Here is a 23,187-nt window from a genome sequence, read left to right as displayed (position 1 = left end):
AATCTTAGTCTAATTCTCTTGGTATTCTATTCCAGTTGACTTGGCTCAGATTGAGTTTCTACTCCCATCTGCTCCATTCAATTTGACATTTCAGCTTCCTTCGGGCCATCTACTTACTCAATGTGATTTCCTTTTGATTGTTTCATTGATGTCTTCTACAAACACCAGCTTCTCACAGGGACTTCTATTATGTCTGGGCTTGGATCACTGGCTGTTAACCTCAGTAAGTGTATCAGAGCCCCATTGAAATAAGAGAGGTTACTATTAACCTCTCTTATTTCAATGGGGCTCTGATACACTTACTGAAAAGGACAAATAGGAAGAATAGCTTAGAGGGTGGAGCACTAAATTCAAATCTTGCCTGAGATACTTAGTAACTGTGATCCTGGAAAAAAAATTTACCACTTTATCTCATTTTCTTTATATATAAAATGAGGAGGTTGGCCTCCAAGGTCCATTTCAACTCCATATAGATGTTCCTATGAGCCTAGTTTCTGAGCACCTTAAATGCCTAAAGTGTCTGTGCTGGTGGAATCCTCTTGACCCCTCATCCTAACTTGACAATTAAACCTTACATCCCCAGCTGATCTAACTTCCATCCTTCCCTCCCTCTTTCCTTTCTTCCTTCCTTCCTTCCTTCTCCTCTGTCCTTGCAAATAGTCAGTCACACCCTTATTATGAATGCTCTGTCCAAATTTTGATTTGCTTATATTTCACAAGATATCTTGGATTTGGGAGCTAGATTTTTTTTTTCCCCTCCTTATTTAGTCTATCATTTTTTTTCCTGAAAAAGGAACAATTATCTCTTCTGTCCCCTAAAATTTAAATTTGTTATTTCTTGAAATATAGCTCTGCAAAACCAAGCTTTAAAAAGTCCCTTGGGATTCAAATAGGTTTCACCAGCAAACCTGACTATTCCTTTAAACTCAAATCACTGTGGCTCTCACTGATTGGCCAATAATGCATTGTAACCAAATCTCATTTGCTCATAGTCGGGGTTTTAATGGTTCAGTTGCTTGTAAATAGAAATTATTTTCGTTCTGACTGGAAACTGTAATTATTTTTCCTCATTCAGAATAATTCTTTTGAGAAGATAAATTAGGCCATCTTTTGGCTCAATTCCTATCTAGGGTGTTGCCTCAGACAAACTGAGATTTGCAAAAAGCCTTAACCTAAAAAGACCATTGCATAGGGACATTACCACTTGTCCTGACCTATGTCTTGCCACTGAACTCCAATGATTCTGGAGGGGAGAGGGAGGCTGGTGATTTTGTTCAGCCCCGCCTCATTTAAATCTAATTCACTTGCAAATCAAGATGTTGCCCTCCTGATGTCATTGGTCCTCTTTGAGAACAAGGACAAACAAGCTTCCCTTCCAAACCCTAACCCTGATGGCATTTCAGAACCTTCATTGATTTTGATGGATCCTCCTGCAAAGTTAGGACAAATGAAAACAGTTTTACTAAATAAAGAGTAAGTGGAGCTGAAGTCCAACAGGTTTCTCTCCTTCTTTCTCAGCAACATCCAGACTGATTGATTGAGAATTTAAAAGGGACTTGACCTTGGCTAGCTAGAATATAGATAGAATATCTGAGATGTGACAGACCAAGGTCTTCCTGTTTCTCCATCTAATGCTCTCAACTGCTTCTTTTGTGATTAAAAAATTTTCTCATCTGAAAGGATGAAAATGTACATTTATTAAGCACGCAGTATATGCCAGACACAGTATCATGCCTTTTTATACATTTGATTTGTGTACAAGTAGATACAATACAAATATACAAATTTATGCATTGATTCTTAAAACAGTCATGAGGGACAGATGTGCTACAATCCCCATTTATAGTAGAGGAAATTGAGGCAGACAGAGATTTAGTGACTTGTCCAGAGTCAAACTGATAGTGTGAAGTTAGATTAATATTCACAATAAAAGTTAGCATTTAATTAGCACTTTCTTCTATATGCAGACATTTCACTAAGAGCTTTACAAACATCCCATTTGATCTTCTCAGGAGCCCTGTGAGGTAAGTGCAATTATAACCCCCATTTTACAGTCAAGGAAACTGAGGCAGTCAGTGGTTAAGTGATTTGACCAGATCCAGCTAGTGAGTATCTGAGGCTGGATTTGAACTCAAGTCTTTCTGACTCTAGACCCAGAGTTCTATCCACTACATTATTTACCTGGTAATGAATGGTGCCTTCCCCAACAAATTCCAGCTAACCAGAGACCTCCAATGACAACTCTTCATTCATTTATTTATTCATTCATTCACTCAAGATGTTCCAACTTTTGTCTGCATGCACATGTTCTCAATGGCTGCCTTCTCTCCTCTCCTCTGCCTCTTAAAGTCTCTAGTTTTCTTCAGAACTGGGTTCAAATGTTATCTCTTATAAAATGAAGCTTTCCCTGATCCTTATAACTCATTTTTATTGCCTCCTCCCATTATCTTAAATTTATTTTGTTTATACCAATATCTGTATAATTTGTTTCCCTTGATAGAAGATCCTTAAGGGAAGGGATTGCTTCATTTTTTTCTTTTTATCCCTAAGTAAGCAGGCAGACAGATAGGAGGGAGAGAGAGAGAGAGAGAGAGAGAGAGAGAGAGAGAGAGAGAGAGAGAGAGAGAGAGAAATATGGGTAGATGAAAAGAAAGGGAGAGATGGCAGACAAAGAGAGGGAGGGAGAAAAGAAGGAAAAGAGAGAGAGAGCAAGCAAACATTTAAGTGCTTATATGCAGAGAGCACTGTGTCAAGGGCTAGGCACCATACAAATAAAATCAATCCAGATAAGTCCTTCTCAAGGAGCTTCCAACCTAATGGGGAAGAAACCATGAAAAGGGGAGCTGCATGACTAGAGATTGGGGAAGTGGTCTGATTTGGCCTCAGTTACAGGTAAGAGAAGGTAAAAATTCATCCATTAGGCCCAAAGTGGTTCTGAAGATGGAGTTCAAGTGTTTGGTAGAGAGGAGGCAATAATGCTGATCAAAGTGAAGGTACATAGCAGGGATTTAATAAATGCTAATTAACTGCTGGGTTAATAATTATTAAAAATATCTACTAAAGGGGCAGCTAGTGATGCAGTAGATAGAGCACCGGCCCTGGAGTCAGGAGGACCTGAGTTCAAATCCAGCCTCAGACACTTAATAATTACCTGGCTGTGTGTCCTTGGGCAAGCCACTTAGCCCCATTGCCTTGCCAAAAAAAAAAAATCTACTGAAGAGCTTTAGTGGGGTGTGGGGTGTGTGTGTGTGTGTACACACACACACACACTATCTGGGGCTAAGGAGCTTGCCAAGGTGTATTTGATAATTATATTATTATACTGAAAATAGGGCAGCAGGTGGTGCAGTAGATAGCATACCAACCCTGGAGTCAGAAGGACCTGATTTCAAATCCAGCCCCAGACACTTATTAACTCTATGACCCTGGGCAAGTTATTTAACCTCAATTACCTATCAAAAACAATAAAAAAAATTTTTAAATAACTATTGAAATTAATTTGTTTTCTTCCTTATATACAGAGGCATGGTAAATACTAGAGTTTATTTCCTTTCATATTGAATGGGAAAGTTATATGAAAAGCAAATCAAGAAGGGAGAAGCCTGCAAAAAGGGAGAACCCCTGATCGCCTGTGTGCAGAGGGTCACCTTAGGAGTTGGGGGAGATGAAGATGAACAGAGATTATATTGGTTTATGGGGGCCATCCCATGGATCATACTCAGAGTTGTTCAGAGTTGGTTCTGGTCAATTGTGTGTTCTACAATTGCTATGTAGACAAAGCATTATCTATCTCCTCAAAGAACATATAATTAAAAAGGAGAATAAGACACAATAGAAGGCTAATTATTCCGAATTGCAAAACCAAGTGCTATGATACCAGGTCCAAGAAGAAAGTCAATAATGACTTAACAGATCATGAAGGAGAGAGCTTTTAAATAGTTGACCAACTGTAGTCTATTGTAAAGCCCATATACAGTCTTTCCTTGGCAGAAATAAATGTTTTTTTCATGCTCTAACTCAGAACCAATGGCCACCTCCATGCAAGGAGGGCATTAATAAAAGAGTTTATTCATACTAAAGTGTCAGTGATGGAATCCTTGTCTGTGAACAAGATTTAATAAGGGAAAGGTAGGAACAAGCCCCCTCCCCTCCCTGTTTGGAGAATCTAAGAGGAGAGTAAAAAACAGACAGAACAGGTTTGTTTTAAGGTGCTGAGATCAAACTTTCACTCCTATTATTTTCAATGGCCAGTCCTGTTTCCAGAGTTCAGTGGTCTTTAGCAGCAGGAACCTTGTCTGATAACCAGCCTGCTTTCAAATTAAAAAGACAAATGTTCTCTTTCAGTTTCAGACACTTGCCTGATATACTTTCCTAAGGACAGCAGTCCTGGATGAATCAACCCCAGGCTGCCCTCCCACCCAGCTTCCCTCCTTCCCAGCCAGCTGAGAACTGAATCAGTCATGATGACAAAGCCCCTTCAAGTGTTAGGAGGGATAATTTGGGGGCCTAATCCCATCCATGTGTTCTCCCTAAAGGAAATCCATGACTACACAGAAGACTATACAAATAATAAGCTGCCTTGATTCTTCCTGACCTGCCCATCTCAACATTTTCCAAATCTCAGCAGGAAATGTGAAAAGCGATTATTTGTCATGGGGCAATCTTAATTCACAGTTAATACATTTGTATGATAATGTCTGTACCATGTGGTAGTCAAGTTAAGAAGCATTATTAAGTGCCTACTATTTGCCAAGGTTACATAGACTAATGGGGGGGGTGTACTATGGGTGGGGAGAGAAGGCAACATGCAAACAACTGTGTATTAACAAGATAAAGGGGTGGCTAGGTGGTGCAGTGGATAGAGCACTGGCCTTGGAGTCAGGAATACCTGAGTTCAAATCTGGTCTCAGACACTTAATGATTACCTAGCTGTGTGGCATTGGGCAAACCACTTAACCCCATTGCCTTGCAAAAAAACTAAACAAGATAAAGTAGAAGTAATTAACAGAGAAAGGGCATAAATTTTTAGTTGGAACTTGAAAGAAGCTGGAGAAGCCAGGAGGGGGAGTTGAGAAGGAAAAGAATTTCAAGCATAAGGGACAGTTAATAAAAATGCAAGATGGAACATCAAGGAAGTCGGTGTCATTGAATTACATGTGGAAGAAGATTGGAAAGGAAGGGATCAAGTTGTGAAGGTATTTAAAAGTCAAACAAAGAATTACTAAGAGGAGGCAGGTGTTGGAAGGAAAAGAGGGCAAGACATCTGAAAGGGTGACAAAAAATCTAAGAGTTGATACTGCTTGGGAGGTAAGTGGAATTTTGGGAGTTTCTAAAAGAGAAGAGTGAGTCTCACTGACTTTTCAACCTCATGGAATGTCCTAGGCTAAGGCTCACTGACTTCTTTAATCTGGAGTAAGGTTGGGTATTGCTCATGGATGGGGCTAGCACAAATGTTGGGAGAGGAAAATAAGCAGAATAAAGAGAAATAAAGAATGAGAAAAGTTAGAAAGAAAGAAGAAAGGAGAGTTAGGAAATGATAGAGTGCCATAGATTGTGCCCTCAGTTTCAGAGGGTCAGGAGGATCTGGGATAGTGGTATCAATGTTACCCCATAATCCTTTTTAGGTTTATACCAGTTTTCACTTCCTAATGCAATTGTAGGAATAATTGATATTAATAGCTCATATTTTATAACACGTTCAGATTTACAAAGCACTTCCCTTATAACAACTCCACCTAGTAGGAAAAACAGATATAATTATCTCCATTTTAAAAATGTGGAAACAGTTTCAGACAGGTTGAGTGATTTATCTAACATCTAACAACTAGCAGGTATCAAAGCTGGGTGCTACCTAATCCATTGGCTTTATTTTTAGGTGAAAGCAATGATGTCCAGGGATCCCCATTAACTGGTACCACCCCACCATTATTCTACATACATTTGCAATTACTATATTTTATTGTTGCTATTGTTCAGTCATTCAGTTGTGTCTGACTTTTAGTGACTCTATGGACAATAGCATGCCAGACCCTTTTTTCCTCCAGTATTTCCCAAAGTCTGTCCAAGCTTATGTCACTATCTATAACACTATTTATTCATCTCATCCATTGTCATCCCCTTCTTCTTTTGCTTGTAATCTTTCCCAATATCACAACATTTTCTAATAAGACTTGTCATCTCATTATGTGGTAAAAGTATTTAAGTCTCAGAGTCAGTATTTGACCATCTAGTGAACAGCCTGAATTAATTTCTTTAAAAATTAACTGATTTGATCTCCTGTTATCTAAGGGACTCTCAAAACTCTTCTCCAGCACCATAATTCAAAAGCATTGATTCTGGAGCACTCAACTTTCCTTACAATCCAACTCTCACAGCCATACTTTACCACTAGAAAAATCATGGCTTCATGGCTTGTTGACTCTGCTTTTTAGCATGCTATCCAGATTTACCATATATGGCATAGGATGTTTCAAAAGTCTTAGTGCCATCTTTAAGTTTTAAAAACTTATAGATTTTGTATTTATTTGTAAATCTCAACTTTTCCTAATCTTCCCAACCACTAGTGTCTTCCTTCCCCAAATACCTTGCATTTAATTACTGTCTTTGTATTTGTGTGTGTGTGTGTGTGTGTGTATAAATATATATCTATTTACATTTGTGCTTCAAACATTTATATCTATATACAGCTAGATTCTGATTAGTAGTGCAAATGATGACTGTAAAGTGGTTGCATTATTCAAATTTTCACTGTATATGGACTGGAATCAATGACCATATATTATATAATTATAATTTTAATACAATCTTTTATAATTACAACCATAATAGTAAGAATTTAAATATGTGGGATCACTTTGTGGGATTCATTCTGCATGCTAATCAGGACCTAACTGTACCTGCAGTCTCCCTTCTGTGTAAATTCTTTGAGAGTAGGGATTATTTCATTTCTTGTGACTATATCGCCAACACTAGTACAGCGTCCACTTACTGATTGATTGCTCTTATACTTCTTTTGAAATATTTTATTGCTTTTTTTGTGTATTACAGATAAGAATAATATGTTGGTCACATAATGAAAAGATAGGACTCATTGGAAAAGACCTGGATGTTGGGAAAGATTGAAGACAAAAGAAAAAGGGGACAGCAGAGGATAGGATGGATAGATAGTGTCACTGAAACAACAAACACCAACTTGGACAGACTTTGAGTGAGAGTGCAGGATACAATGGCTTGGCATTCTATGATCCATGGGGTCACAAAAAGCCACGCATGACAATAACAGGTGCTTAATAAATATTTGTTGAAATAATCTGCCCCAAGGTCGTAAAACTGGGACCAATTTCCCTGTCTTCCAGTGGGGTGCTCTTGCCTTCCTACTACTTCATCTTTCCAGTCTGATCATATATTACTTGTCCTCACACACTCTACACATTAACCAAAATAGTATACTTGATATTTCACTTCCTGTCTTTTCACCTTGCCTCTAGAAATCCCATCCTCTTCAAGGTTCTCTTCAAGGTTCAAGTCTAATGTCACTTTCTTCAATAGTTCCTTTCTGATTCTGCAAGTTATTATTGCCCCCCCCCCCATCGCTTCATACTTGCTTGGTATAAATGTTCTATTTGCTTTTTACATAGGAAATAGAAAACAACCTAATTATCAGATTTTGATTGGGGATCCCTGACCACCTAGGGTGGTCCCCAGTCCCATTCAGATGCCACCACTTGAGTAAGTGATCACCTTCCCACCCTGGGGGGCAAGGGGGAGACCAAGCCCACACTGTTGTACCCTCTTTTGGACCCTGAAGACTCACCTGGCATGTCAGGGACTGGACTAAGAATCATGAAGGCATCAGACAGGCCGGCTTTGACAGGGTGCTGAGTGGAATTGATATCCATGACAGACATTGGGATCTGAAAGGGGGAGAAGATACTGAAGACACCTGGGCTGGACTCCACTAAAACAAGTCTAACAAATGGTCAACCAACCATTACTCAAAGACATTCAGTGAGGGTAATCCCATTTCCTCCCAAAGCAGCTCATTACCCTTTGAAATAACTCCAATTGTTGGGAAGTTTTTCCTTATAATAAGCTGAAATTTGACTCTGAATCTTTGACCCATTGATCCTAATCTGCCTTCAGGGCCAAGGAGAACAGTCTTGTCCTTTTTTCATCTAGTCTTGAAAATATTGAAAGGTAGTTGTAATGACCTTTCTCTTCTCCAAGTTAACCATCCTTGGTTCTTTCAATCGAATTTCAAATAGCATGGACCCAAGGCCATTTTATCATTCAGTTTAACCCTTTTCTGGAGATTTGCCTATTTATTAATATCTTTTTTAATGGAATACCCAGAAATGAACTTATTTACATAAGATCCAACTAGGGCAAGGTACAAAGGGATCATCATCTGCTTATTCTGGAAATTAGACCTTTCTTATTTCAACTCTACATTGTGAACCAAACTCCCCCGATCTTTTTAAGATGGACTTCTTTCTAGTCACATCCCTCCCATCTTGTACTTCTGAAGTTGATTTCTCGAACCCAAGTGTAAAACTTTATTGTAACCCCTAATTGAATTTCATCTCATCTGATTCACCCTGATTTTCTAAACTGTCAATATCTATTATCTGTTGTGTAGACTAGGTGTTGCAAGGCAAAGAGTGGTGGACTTGGAATCAGTTTTCTACTAGGGTTCAAGTTCCAACTTTGACACTTATTATCTGTGAGACCCTGAGCAAATTATTGAACCTCTTTTAGTCTCAGTTTCCATATCTGTAAAATGGGGATTACAAGAGCACTTACCTCACAGGATTGTTATGAAGACCATTTAAAGTACTATATAAATTCTAACTATTATTATTATTATTATTATTATTATTATTAAAATCCTGGTTCTACTACTCATGCTACCTGTAAAACCATGGAGAAGTCACTTAACTTCTTTCAACCTCAATTACTTCAGTTGTAAAAATGAAGATATTAGACTTTGAGAGTTTTTTTGAGCCTTAAATCCTTTGATCTTATGACATCCCAAAATAATCTGTTTAGAAATTCCCTTTTCCAGGAAGCCCTCCATGATTAACACCATTACATTGATCACTTCTTTATTCTGTACCCTCTTAGATATCCCAAGTTATATGGGGGGGGGGGAGCAGGGGGAAAATATCCAGGATTAAGTGGCTTGCCTAGAGTCACATAGCTAGTAAATGTCTGAGGTTTGATTTGAATTCTTGGGCTAGTGCTCTATTTACCCTAACTGCCTCTCTCCCAAGTTATTTTTGCATTTAATTTGTTGGAATTAATTTGCACATGAGAGTATCGCATGTTTGTTTTGATAGCCAGAGCTAAATCTTATATGACATTTTGGTGTTCTCTACAGTGTTCAGCAAGTTCAACAAACTTCCTAGATGTTGCTCAAGCACTATCCTTGGCTTTCCAGGGTCACAGAATCACAAAATATTGGAGCTGGAAGAAATCTTAGCCAGAAAACACAGACTATTAGAGCTGGGAAAAATCTTGAGCAAATCTAGTCAAATTCCCATATTTTATATTTGTAGAAACTGAAGCCCAAGGATATGCCTAAGGTAGTTTGTGACAGAATTATGACCTTTACCTTCAAACCAGTATTATTTGTATCATACAGTCTTTCTTATGTTTTAATCTTTGGCACTCAGTAGAACACAGTATTAACATGCTAGACTTGATATCAGCAGTAGAGTTTGAATCCTGCTTCAGACACTTAACCATTCTACAATCTTTGGTATGCTAGGTGGCTTAGTGTATAGAGTGCTGAGTCTGGAGTCAGGAAACCTGAGTTCAAATCCAGCCTTGGACACTTACTAGTTGTGTAAACCTGGGCGATTCACTTTCACCCTGTTTGTCTTGGCTCTATCATATGGAGCAGACAATGGCAAACCACTCTGGTATTTTGGCCAAGAAAACCCTAAATGGAATCATAAAGAGTGGGACATGATTGAATCATAAGTTACTTATTTAGTCTCTCAGTCTCCTCATCTGTGAAAGGGGGATATCATTGACTTCCATTATTTATCCTTCAGGGTTAAGAGGAGTATATTTTTCAAAACCTTAAAGCATTATATAAATTGGAATTACCATGTTTAGATTTCATTCCCTGCCAAGTTATACCATTTGTATGTCAGTTCTCAATTATCTGTTTTGTGGACTGTCTATGACAAATCTTTCATCCTTTCTGCCAAACAACACAGTTTGGGGGCCAGCTGCCATGTGCCTACAGAATGCATGAATCTTTCCATGTCATTTTGTGCCAAAAGTAATTTGGAAGATAAAGTTACACCCTTCTCTCAAAATCATTGATTGCATTCCAAAGCTAAATTAGATTGCAGTTTTGAATTCATCATGCAGGGTTCTCCTCCCCATGTGTGGTTAATTGGGAGTTGTGTATGTCTCCTCCTCTATCTCCGGCCTAGCTCTCTTGGTCCCCCATTCTCACCTCAATTCAGTTGCTTCATTGCTAATATAAATGATAATAATTGTTATAGCTGACATTTATTGAATTCTTTGTCTTCAAAGCTCCTGACCACTTGTAACTCTAACCCAAGCTTTTATTCCTTTGAGCCTTTTAACAACCCTGTGCATACACATAAATGCTAAAGTGGATGGATCTATGATCTCATTGATGTGGACATCTCATCCATCAAAGCAGATCACAGCCTATACCTGCCCCTCTCATCCTGTTTGACTCTCTAACCCATACCCTCCAATAAATCCTCCATCAGGAATTCAGCCAACATTCGGGAAGTCTTTCTTCAGGTCCTCTTATGTTACATGCATGCTAATAATTCCATGGACACCAATGCAGACCAAACTTCTTTGCCTCTTCCCCTGACCCAGATTCCAGTTGACTTGACCCAAGCTTTCCATTGATGTCAGATGGAACTGATTTAGCCACTCTTGTATGGTCCATTCTTGAAGAAATTTGAGGCCATAAGAAGGCAACTTCTCTTGTCCTAATACTCTTTCTATCAATTTCACTTCTGCCTCTCTGGTCAACCAAACCAACCCTGAGCACCTTGGAATGGGGTCCAGATTCTCATGCATCATTTGGATCTATCTGTTCAAAGAAGACACAGTTTCCAACCAGAATTCTTGGTCACAGCCCTCCAAGTGGCATCTTGTGTTTCTGGAAGGAGAAAGAGGAGGTTTGGAGAAGGATGGTCATGTTGACCAGCTTGTCACTCCCCTTGGAGAATGTGGTTTCAACTAGATGGGCTTACCAAGGACCATTGACTGTGTTTGCCTTTGTATTATTTGTTTCTGATCTTAAGTAAATGCCAAGGATGTGTCCAGGACTGGTAGTAATCTTGTAAATTCTAAAGGGTCCTGGGAGACCTTCAAAGAGGTGACTATGAAGTGGCAGTGGCTAAGGTAGTAAGAAGACAAACATATCAGCTTCATTGTCCTTGATGAAAAACAAGAGTTTGTTATAAAAATCTTTGCTAATATCCTGTATCAGAGAGATTGGCAGAAAGAAAGAAAGAAGACAGAGCTTAGTTATGTGATTAAAGTAGAATGGCTAATTAGCAGTCCTGTAAACTATTTTATGACCTAAGAGGTTTAAATATTATCTTCTCGGACCATTATTACCATGGTTATAAGTTAAAATCCTGAATGCCATCTACCTGAGTAATTGTATTAATGTGTACTGTGATCCTTCCATGATTAGCAAATCTTTCTGTTTGGTATAAATTATTTATTTTATGACTGAATGATATTATACTTTGAGTACCTCTTTTACTTCACTCTTCCCCACCTTTGGGGGATCCCTTAGATTTGAAAGCTATAACTTTTACTATATATGTCCCTAAATGACAGGATTTGAGTTTGTTAGTAGAAATAATAAGTTTTAGAATAGAAAACCTAATTCCTCTAATTAAAGGTCAGACTTCCTTAGTTATAGAACTCAATCCAGTAACCAAATGTCTGGATCCAGATGTGGTTCTTCAGTACTGGACAAGAATATATAAAATAAGTGCAAGGTAATTTGATAGGGAGATACATATATAGGAAGTGATGTATGAACTGAATTTGCAAGGCACCTAATGTTTCTTAGAGGTGAAAGTGAGAAGGGAGGGCACTGCAGACATGAGGGGACAGTTTGTTCAAAGATATAGTGGCAGAAGAAATATGTAATATATTACACAATGTCAAAATGTACATTATACAAGTTGCAAAAAATAGACATTAAAAAAGGATGCAAAAAGATGAAATAATATTTGATTCCAGGATTAACAGAGAGCCACTAAAGTTTACTGAACAATCATATGTGAGAACTGTGCTTAAGAACAGCAAAAAGGCTGGACCATTGAGCATGTGAAGGACTGTTCAATTCTTTTTTCTCCCCATTAAAATTTTATATTTTAGGGTGATTTTTTTCAGTTACCTTTACAATTCTCTTGGAAAGGTACATTAAAGATAGCTGATGAAGATTTCAAAAGCCAGAGAAGTTGATGATAAAAATAATTAGGAACCACTGGAGTTGTGAAAAGGGGAAGTGAAACCTCTCAGACTGGCCAATATGACCAGAAGGGACAATGATCAATATTGGAAGGGATGCAGGAAATCTGGGACATGAATACATTGTTGGTGGAGCTGTGAATTCATCCAACCTTTCTGGAGAGAAATTTGGAATTATGTCCAAAGGGCAACAAAAATGTGCATACTCGTTGATTCAGCAATGCCACTACTGGGTCTATACCCTGAAGAGATTATGGAAAAAGGGTAAAAAGTACAAAAATATTCATAGCAGCCCTGTTTGTGGTGACAAAGAATTAGAAATTTAGTGAATGTCCTTCATTTGGGGAATAGCTTAACAAACTGTGGTATATGTATGACATGGAACACTATTGTTCTATTGGAAACCAGGAGGGATGGGAATCAGAGAAGCCTGGAAGGATTTGTATGAACTGATGCTGAGTGATAAGAGCAGAATCAGAAAAACATTGTACATAGGGTGGCTAGGTGGTACAGTGGATAAAGCACTGGCCCTGGAGTCAGGAGTACCTGGGTTCAAATCCGGTCTCAAACACTTAATAATTGCCTAGCTGTGTGGCTTTGGGCAAGCTACTTAACCCTATTTGCCTTGCAAAAAAAAAAACCCTAAAAAAAAAAAAAAAAGAAAAACATTGTACACCCTAACAGCAACATGGGGGTGATGATCAACCTTGATGGACTTGTTCGTTCCATCAGTTTAACAACCAGGGACAATTCTGGGCTATCTGCAATGGAGAATACCATCTGTATCCAGAGAAAGAATTATGGACTTTCCATTTTCTTATTATGTAAGTTTGCTATCTCATGCTTTATTTTTCTTCCTTAAGGATATGATTTCTCTCTCATTACATCCAACTGAGATCAATGTATACCATGGAAACAATGTAAAGACTAACAGAATGACTTCTGTGGGGGGTGGGGGAGGGAAGCAAGAATGGGGGGGGAATTGTAAAACTCATAAATAAATAAAATCTTTCTTAAAAAAAATGCAGGCAGCTAAGTGGTGCAGTGGATAGAGCACCAGCCCTGGAATCAGGAGGACCTGAGTTCAAATCCTGCCTCAGACACTTAATTACCTAGCTGTGTGGCCTTGGGCAAGCCACTTAACCCCATTGCCTTGCAAAAAAACCTAATAAATAAATAAATGAATGAATGAATGAACAGATAAATAGTTAAATAAAAAAAAGAAAGGGGAAGTGAATGCTCAATGAGTAATAAAACTGATCATACCTTTTGATCCAGTAATACCAATATTAGACTTATATCCAAAAGAAATTATAAAAAAAATGGGAAAAGTTTCACATGATCAAAAATATTTGTAGCAGCTCTTTTTGTAGTAGTAACAAATTTGAAATTGAGAGGATGCCCATCAATTGGGGCATAGCTGAACAAGTCATGCTATATGAATGTTATAGACTATAATTGTTCCATAAGAAACCATAAATGGTCAGACTTTAGAGAAGCATGGAAAGAATTACATGGAAAGAAAAGAAAAGAAGTGAAATGATTAGATCTGTACTTTAGGAATATCATTCTGGTGACTGTATGGAGGATGAAAAGTGCCCTCCCCCTTTTCAAATACCTTGGGAATTTATCTCTTGATGCTGTCAAAATTGTATCCCTTCCAGGACAAACTTCTTTGTAGAATAATGAATGAAAAGCACCTATTAAGTGCTTATTATGTACCAATCACCCAACAGAGTTACAAATATAAAAATGAGACAGACCGTGTCCTCAAGGAGCTCATGTTTGAATAGGTGAAGGTCAAATATAAAGAAAAGTGATGACCAAGAGTGGATCTTTCAGTCTGGGAAGGTCCAGCTTGCTTGTATGATCTTTCAGTGTAATTTCTGTTTCCTCAGGCTGTATAATTAGGACTGTGTTGGAATAGAATAAATGTGATGATTTTACTGTGTTTGATGGTAAAAAAGAATTTGTCATGAAATCTTTGCTGATCTTTCCCAATATTTGTCTGTTTCCTTCCTTCATCTGCAATTACTTTAGGGATCATCTCAACAAGCTTCCTTTAAATCTGCTTCTTTCACTGCTCACTTTTTAAAAATATGACTTTGAACTTTCTATCATCCTTCTGCATATGTTTTTATAAATTAATTTATATTCTCAATCTGTGTTGCCCTTGGGCACCATATCCTTTTTGCGTGGCAAAAACATCAGTTGAATGAGGCAGCTTTTTGACTCTTTTGATCTCCCCATGGCAAATGTGCCTATGTGCACTATATGTTGATGTTTGGTCCAAAGTATGCAATCCTGGTATGTGATGCTAGGCATATGCATCTGCATGTGTTCTGAATATTGAGTTTCACAGGTTCTCAAGGTTGGAAAGTCTCTTTGAGGTCCTAAGAAAAAGACTTCCAGGTCTAATTCATACCCAGCAAGCATCTCTAATGTAGTATGTCTTGCAAATTACCATCTTACCTTTTTGGTTAAGGACCTTCAGTGAGAAGAAACCCACTTTTTTTTAAGGGTTTTTTTTTTCAAGGCCAGACAGCTAGGTAATTATTAAGTGTCTGAGGTCAGATTTGAACCCAGGTACTCCTGACTCCAGGGCCGGTGCTTTATCTACTACGCCACCTAGCCGCCCCTAAAACCACTTCTTCTTAAGGTGCATTATTCCATTTTAGGAAAGTTTTAATTATCAGGAAGATTTTTAGATATGTTAATAGTGAATAGAACAAAAAATATAAAGTCAGGAAAACCTGACTTTGAGTCTCACCTCTGATATTAGATGTGTGGCCATGAGTAAAGCGCTTAAGCTTTCTGAGTCTCTGTTTCCTCAGTTGTTTAATGAGATACTTCTACCTGTGGTACCAACCTCACAGGATTGCAGTGAGAGCCTCAATGTATATAAAACTTTTTCAAATTTGAAGTGCCAAATAAATATCTGTTATTGATTCATTATCATTGTTATATTATTATTATTATTATTATTATTATTATTATTATTATTGTTATTATTATATCAAGCCTAAATTTACCTCTTTGAAATTTTCCCCCATTGCTCCTACTTCTATTTGGGACCAAACAAAACAAGATTAATTCCATAAGGGAGATAGCATTGTGTGGTTGAAAGGACTTTGGACTCAATGGACCTGAGTTCAAATTTCAATTCTATCCCATCTCCACAATGACAACCTACCTTCTTCTCTGCTTTTATTAGGTTTCGTTGAATTTATATAAGGGAAACCATTCCCGAATCATATTCCAGTAATGAATCTAATTCCACCAAATTTAAAGATACTTATGAGGCCAAGTTTATCTCCTTGTCTTAAAGTTCTCAGCTCATCTAGTTAACAAGATATATACACAAATCCCTGGTTCATCTAGCTAATAGCAGAAACCATATTTTGTGACAGGCATCTGAGGCCTTTGCTTCTTATTATTGGATCTTTTCTTGGCTTTTATCTCCTATTAACTTCTAGGTAGCTCCATTGATATTCTTCCTACAGTTGCAGTTTCTCTATGGTATCTAGATGGTGGATATACATAATTACTTTTCTCCTTCACCTTTACTTTTCATATTAAAGTTCTTTACTTAAATTTTCAAGAAAAGGGACAAATCTATTCTTTCCAAATAGATGTATACCATCCATGGCCAACAGGCTGTCATTCCTACATTGTAAGCCATAGTCCAAAAATCCAAATCCCATTCTCAGACATCATCTGAGTTTTTCTTTTTGATATTATTGGACAGCACTGAAGATTTCACCATCTATACCGCTAAGGTCTTTAGGTTCTTTCCCCAGACTTTGTAATTGTTAGCACTGCTATTTAAATTATCTTTCAGCTTTATAATTTGTACCCACATGAATTACTACAAGTGGGTAATAGTCACAGGAATGGATAAATCAGGTTCTCTGTTTTGGCTTGGACACATGCCCTAGGAAGGCAGAGGCTCTGTTCATTATTATCAGGTTAACTGATAGCCAAGTACCCTCCAGAAGGAAGTCACTAATCACCACTACTTGTCTCCTCCCTCTGAACATTATAGAAAGATTTCTCTCCTGAGGTCACTTATGCATCTACATTACTTTTTAGAATAGCCACTTTCTCTTTATAAGCACACAATTTTCTTCTTTTTAAGGAGATCTTCATCTTTATTTCTTAAGATATTAAATAGTCCTTTTCCCCTTTCTTCTTAGCACATGTTATTCCATCCTCCAACTTTCTAATACAAGGTAGAGCTTCCCTGTACAGATCACTTCCCTTTGCAGATCACTTTTTCTTCTTTTTTCACAATGAAGCCTTTCTTCTTTAACTTTTTGATTTTTCTATTTTTGTAGATAACCTATTTCTCAAATAGATAGTAGACTTTTGACTGTAGAAGAACTAAAACCATCACATACTTGGTGCAGGATTTTCCCATCTCTACTTGCTGTTTGTAACAACTATGTCCAACCTAGATAAGATACAACTATGTGCCATGCAACAGCATCTGAGATATATGTTGGTCTATCGTATATAGCCATGACACATTAGGTATATTAGGCACTTGCAAGTGATCTTCCTGTGGTCTATAGTGTACAGTTTTAATATAGACATCATTTCTTGTCATATCATGTTACTAGAATCTGTATTCAATATAATCTGCAAGAAATTCATTTTTTTTTGAGTCAGAAAAGAATATAACAGATATATCTGAATAGTAATATGTTCCCACAATGCCTCACTCATTGGAGAAACTTCAAGGACTCCATTTCCCATGAGACAATGTATCAATGGCACAGCTAGAAATTAGGAATCATAACAAGAATTATTCAGATGAGAGAATAGGAGTTTTTTAAATATACTTAGTTTAAATTTTTTTGTCTATCAGCAAAAATTCACCTCCTCCCCAGGAATGTATAGGCAAGCAAAACAAACTTCTGCACTGATCATGTCCCAAAAGAATACTTCTCAATTTTTACTTTTTAATTTTCATCTTGTCAGAAGGTAAGTTACATGTTTCATCATTAATTCTCTGGAACAGGGTTGTTAATTATACTGATCAGAATTCCAAAGTCTTTCACAAAATTTTGTGTCTTCACACTATTCTTGTTTTTGTATATATTGTTTTCTTGGTTCTACTCACTTCATGCTGTGTCAGCTCCTAGATTTTTCTGAAAGCGTTCCCTAAATAATTCCTAAAACACAACAGTATTCCATTACATACCATAACTTTTTCAATCATTCCCCAACTGCTGGGCATCACCCCAGGTTCACAATTCTATGCCACTGCAAAAAGAGCTGCTAAAAATATTTCTGTACTGTTCAAAATTTATTTTGTTCAGAATTAAACTATTTATTTTTGGTTTTTGTAAGGCAGTGTGATTAACTGACTCAGTGGTTGTTCATTTTCAAAGAAGACCTCAGGAGGTGATACCATGACAAGCACATGATTTGGATTAAAGTGAGAGGGTGCTGTACTAGGTCACCAGTCTCACTTTCTCCTCTGGAGTTATCTGGGTCCAGTGGCCAAATATAAATCAGGATGACTAGAGATGGACCTGGATGCAAGGTAATCAGGGTTAAGTGACTTGTTCAAGATCATATAGCTAAGTAAGTATTGAGTGTCTGAGACTGGATTTGAACTCAGGTCCTCCTGACTCCAGGACTGGTGCTCTATCCAGAGCCACCTAGTTGCCCCTTAAACTCCTAATTTAATCTCCCTCTAATTTCTTCTTTTTCTCTCTTTTCTTCCTTTGCTCCTATTTCCTGGTTGAGTGAAATGTATTTTTGTGCCAGTCCTGTGTGGGTGTGTTTGTGTGTAGGTGTGCATATTCTTTACTATTTTGATTACATGAAAGGAGACTACTGAGGCTCAGGTATCAATTGCTTCCTCTACCCTTTCCTCTTTTTTCATATAGATTTTTGATTATGTAATTTTGCATCTGATTTTCTCTCACCTTAAGAGGATAGGATTTTAATACAAGTTTCTGCTGATGTTAGGACCAGGAAAAAGACCAAAGGGCCATAGAGACAGTGTCAAGAACCCAGGAATCCCATCATGTCCCTGAAGTTTCAAAGACATCCGAGTTGACAGCAAAGGTGTAGGCACTGGCCGACAATCCCAGTGGAAATTCTACTTCCATTTTGCATGAGCTTTCATTATCAGAGCAGTGAGTATAAAGAGTCATGTTTATCAAGCTACTCAGGGGGAATATGATTGTAGTGGTCAATGATTGCCTGTGATACTGATTTTGTTTTTTGAGTCATCCAAACTCACTTAAAAATTTCTTCCAGTTACAGTTAAATGTTTTATTGTTTCAATATTGGGTCTGTTTGTATGATGAGCAACTGAGGTAGACTGGAGATAATTTCAGAAGTTTGGGTCTTCAACTGTTTGGTTGGCAAAAAGGAGACAGATGAGATGAATTCCCATTAAAAGTCTCCACCGACTGCCATACAGGGGCAGTGGTCAGAATCAAAACAAACTTTTTAGGAGAGAGAGAGGGGGGGGGGGGGATGAAAAATGAGAGAGAAGAAGAAACAGAAGAAAAATATGGAGGAATGGAAAAAATAAACAATAATCATAACAGTGGATGTGAATGGGATGAGCTAACTCAGAAAATGGAAATGGATAGCAGAATGGTTTAGAAACCAGAATTTGAAAGAGACACTTTTGAAGCAGAAAGACACACAGAAAAAAAAATTAAAATAAATGAAAAAATAAAATGAAGCAGAAGCTAATATGCTTTAACTGCAGTAAAAAAAAGGTGGGGGTAGCAGTTATGATCTCAGACAAAGCAAAAATAGACCTAATTTCAAAAGATAATCAGGGAAATTACATTTTGCTAAAAAAAAAAAGTACTATAGATAATGGAGTAATATCCAAATTTTTTACAAGTTTCTCTGATTTCTCAAATATATAGGGAACCAAGTCAAATTTATAAAAAAAAAACCCATCCTTCAGTTGATAATGCAGTTTTCAGAAGAAGAAATCAAAGCTACCTATAGTTGTATGAAAATATACTCTAAATCACTATTGAAAGGAGAAATGCAAATGCAAATTAAAACAATTCTGAAGTACCTCACACCCATCAGAAATGATAAATGGAGGGGATGAGAAAAATAACTACATTGTTGGTAGAGTTGTGAATTGGTCTAACCAATTTGGAACTGTGGTCAAAGGTCCATAAAACTGAGCATACCCTTTGATCTAGCAATACTGCTTCTAGGTCTATCCCAAAGAAATCAAAACATTTATAGCAGCTTTTTGTAGTGGCAAAAAATTGTATACTCATCAGTTAGGGAATGACTGAACAATTATCATGCTATAAGAAATGATGAGGGAGGTAGCTTCAGAAAAACATGGCAATACCTATATGAACTGATGCAAAGTAAAATGAGAATAACTGGAAAATCATTGCACATAGTAATAGCAATAATGTAATAATTATCAACTGAGAAATACTTGAATACTTCGATCAATAAAATGATCCAACATCATTGCAAAGGACTCCTGAGGAAAAATGCTCTCCACCTTCAGAAAGAGAGAACTGATGAATTATGGGTATAAATTGAAGTATAACTTCCTTCCTTTTTTTTTTTGCTTTTTGTCATCTGTACAGAAATATGTTTTGCAAGATTTCACATGTGTCATTGATATCACATTGTTTGTCTTTTCAGTAGGTGAAGAAGGGGTGAGAAAGAGGGAGAGAATTTGGAACTCAAAAATTCAAAATAAATAATATGTTTTTTAAAAAGTTTCCACAATTTGATCTGGAGTCCAAAAGGGTCCCCAATAGGTAGAACCTGTGTAGTACACCTGTATAATAACCAAACAACAATAAATACAGTGGGCTCTTGTATTCTCCATATTTTCTAGTGCTTAGCACAGGGCCAAGAATATATCAATTAGGTTTTTAATAAATGGTTATTGACTGACTGACTGACCTTTCAGACCATTGTGTGACTGTAAAGATGTGATCTCTTGCAGAATAGGCATAGGAACTGAACTTGTGATTTTATTGTTTTAGGAAATTCCTTCTACCAAAGCAGGTCAGTACATTCTCTAGGACTTATAACAATGGGAAGTTGCCTAGAACTCTGAAAAGTTAATTGACTTGCTCAGGGTCATTCCAGGGCTTACCATAGTGCCTGACACATAGTAGGTGCTTAATAAATATGGACTGATTGATTGATATCGCCAGTATGTGTCAGAGTCAAGATTTAAACCTAAGTCTTCCTGGCTTTGAAATCTGCTCTTTCTCTACTGTATCAAAACTTTCTCCTCCTACTCTTTTTGTTCCTCCTCCTCCTCCTTCTTCTTCCTCTTCCTCTTCTTGCTCCTCCTTCTCCTTCTTCATATATAAACTACTCACAAAAAAGGATTTTATAGAGATGAGATGGATCAGTTGTTATTGATATCTCTATCATGTCCTATGAGGGTAGTAATAATATCCTTGATTTCCCTTAATTATTCAGCATTGTTAACATATCCTGAGAACTGATGCTTCAGTGACTGTAGAATTACATCCCCTCCCACATAGCTCTCCTCTGGGAGTATCTATTCTTCTCAATTTTATTTTCTTTACTGCCATTTTCATTTCCTCATGAAACACATTGGGAATTGGGATAGAATACTGCAGGTATTATTATTATTATTATTATTATTATTATTATTAATTCTTACTCCAATTTTATAGATGAAGACACTGTAGTTCAAAGAGACTGATTTGCCCATTTCACATACTTAGTAAGTGTCAAGAGGCAAGATTTGATTCACATATCTCAATTCCAGGTTCAATATTCTTTACATGACACCATATTACTGTCAGATTGGGCAGCCCAGTTCTGTCTTTACTTACCTCCTTGTAACCAAAGACAATCCTTCCATCAATATGCAGAGCTGCCTGGAAGGTGAAGCTTCCTGTATTCTCATGGCCCTGGAGGTAGACGTGATCCCACTGTACCACAAAGATTGTCCCTGAGGAAGAGGAGCAGACACCCCAGCTGAAAAGGGAAGGGAAGATGGCAGTGGGGAAGCTGAGAAAGGGATCCTGCAGAGGGTTTGGCCAATATATACTGAGGTCATAAGATCATAGATTTTAGAGTTGAAAGGGACACTGGAAGTCTAGTTCAACCTTCTTTTTATAGATGAGGAAACTAAGATTCAAAGGGATTAAATTATTTGCCTGAGGTTACAGAGATAATAAGTGGCAGATCTGGGATTCAAATCTAGGTCTTCAGATGTCAAATCCAACACCCCTTTTCATTCTCCACACAAGGCATGAGTCAAGGGTGTACTGGAGCTAACTTGACCTAAGGAGAATCTATTGTCAACTTTTCCATGTTATAACTTAGAAATTGGCAAATACTACAAATCAAGACCTGATTGATTATTTTGTTCACTGTCAAGCCTTAAGAAAGTGGCAGAGAAAATGTTAATGCAGATTAAACTTAAAAGTGTGTCATATATAGCATCAATGTTAAACATTTACCAGAACATCCTGCCTTGTCTTTTTCTTCACACTTATTCCCACCCACTGATGAGAAAAGAAAGAAAACTTTATTTTCTTTGGAACAATGCCCAGGAGATAGTCTGGGGAAGAAAAGAATTGTCTGCAGTTTGGGAATAAAGACAGGGAAATAGATAAGTCAGCTTCAAAAGGAGTAAGGGATGGATAGGGTCCCACAATGCTTCCCAACTTAAAATTCTTTGTAGTTTTCAGGGGAAATATGTTGGGGGAGTAAGGAGCATGAATGGGGAGTTTGCATGTCTCACCATTGTCAAAGTAAGTGACTGTGGAGTTTGGGGAGTATCCAGGGTTGAAGTTGGCCATCAGAGGTGCCACATACTGAGTAGCTGTGAGCATACGATGGATGACATCACCCATGAATATGAAGCCTGTGAGAGGGAGGGGAAAGGAAAAATATCAAAAATAGATCAACCAGAGGTGGCTATTGTGAAAAATGTAATTACATATTTATTTTGTAATTTTAAAATAAATTCCTAATTTGGTGTGATTACAGAGTTAACATTACAAAATGATTTGAATTTGTATTATGGAAAATACACTGCACTTTTTACTAAATAAACATTTTTTAAGCTTCCACTATGTGCTAAGCCCTGGAAATAAAAAGAAAGGAAATAAATCCTAACCTCAAGGAATAACAGTCTATTGGGTTTTATTTTTTTGTTTTGTTTTGTTTAGTTTTTGCAAGACAATGGGGTTAAGTGGCTTGCCCAAGGCCACACAGGTAGGTAATTATTAAGTGTCTGAGCCTGGATTTAGACTCAGGTACTCCTGACTCCAGGGCTGGTGCACTATCCTCTGCCACCTAGCTGCCCCAGTAACAGTCTATTGGAAGAGACAACATACAAAAAAACAACTTATGTACAAACAACTTTTAATATATAATAAATAAGAACTAATCAATAGAGGAAGGCAGTAGAATTAAGAGACAGGAAAAGGCTTCCATTATGAAAATAAAATTTATTATTCAGTCATGTCCAACTCTTCATGACTCCATTTGAAGTTTTCTTGGCAAAGATACTGGAGTGGTTTCCTTTTTCCTTCTCCATCTGGTTTTACAGATGAGAAAACTGAGGCAAACAGAGTTAGGTGACTTGCCTAGGGTCATACAGCTAGTAAGAGTCTGAGGTTGGATTTGAACTCCCAAAGATGAGTCTTCCTAATTCCAGGTCCAGCATGC

The 23,187-nt window shown here is 37.4% G+C and overlaps 1 protein-coding gene across 2 annotated transcripts in view; it reads right to left on the bottom strand.

The window, feature by feature from the left end:
• Positions 1–23,187, bottom strand: part of PLXDC1 (plexin domain containing 1) — a 109,422-nt gene that overhangs the window by 48,205 nt on the left and 38,030 nt on the right. For both annotated transcript variants that reach the window (XM_074224065.1, XM_074224066.1), the window contains exons 5-7: positions 22,256–22,378; positions 21,339–21,457; positions 7,814–7,913 (exon numbers count right to left, since the gene is read on the bottom strand). In XM_074224065.1, the coding sequence (XP_074080166.1) occupies positions 7,814–7,913; positions 21,339–21,457; positions 22,256–22,378 (342 nt within the window). The remainder of the gene's footprint in view (positions 1–7,813; positions 7,914–21,338; positions 21,458–22,255; positions 22,379–23,187) is intronic.

This window comes from Macrotis lagotis, chromosome 2 (assembly GCF_037893015.1).
Source record: "Macrotis lagotis isolate mMagLag1 chromosome 2, bilby.v1.9.chrom.fasta, whole genome shotgun sequence".
Lineage (NCBI taxonomy): Eukaryota > Metazoa > Chordata > Mammalia > Peramelemorphia > Peramelidae > Macrotis > Macrotis lagotis.
Note: the sequence above shows the minus strand (reverse complement) of the source record. Positions and strands in the feature narration are given on the sequence as shown.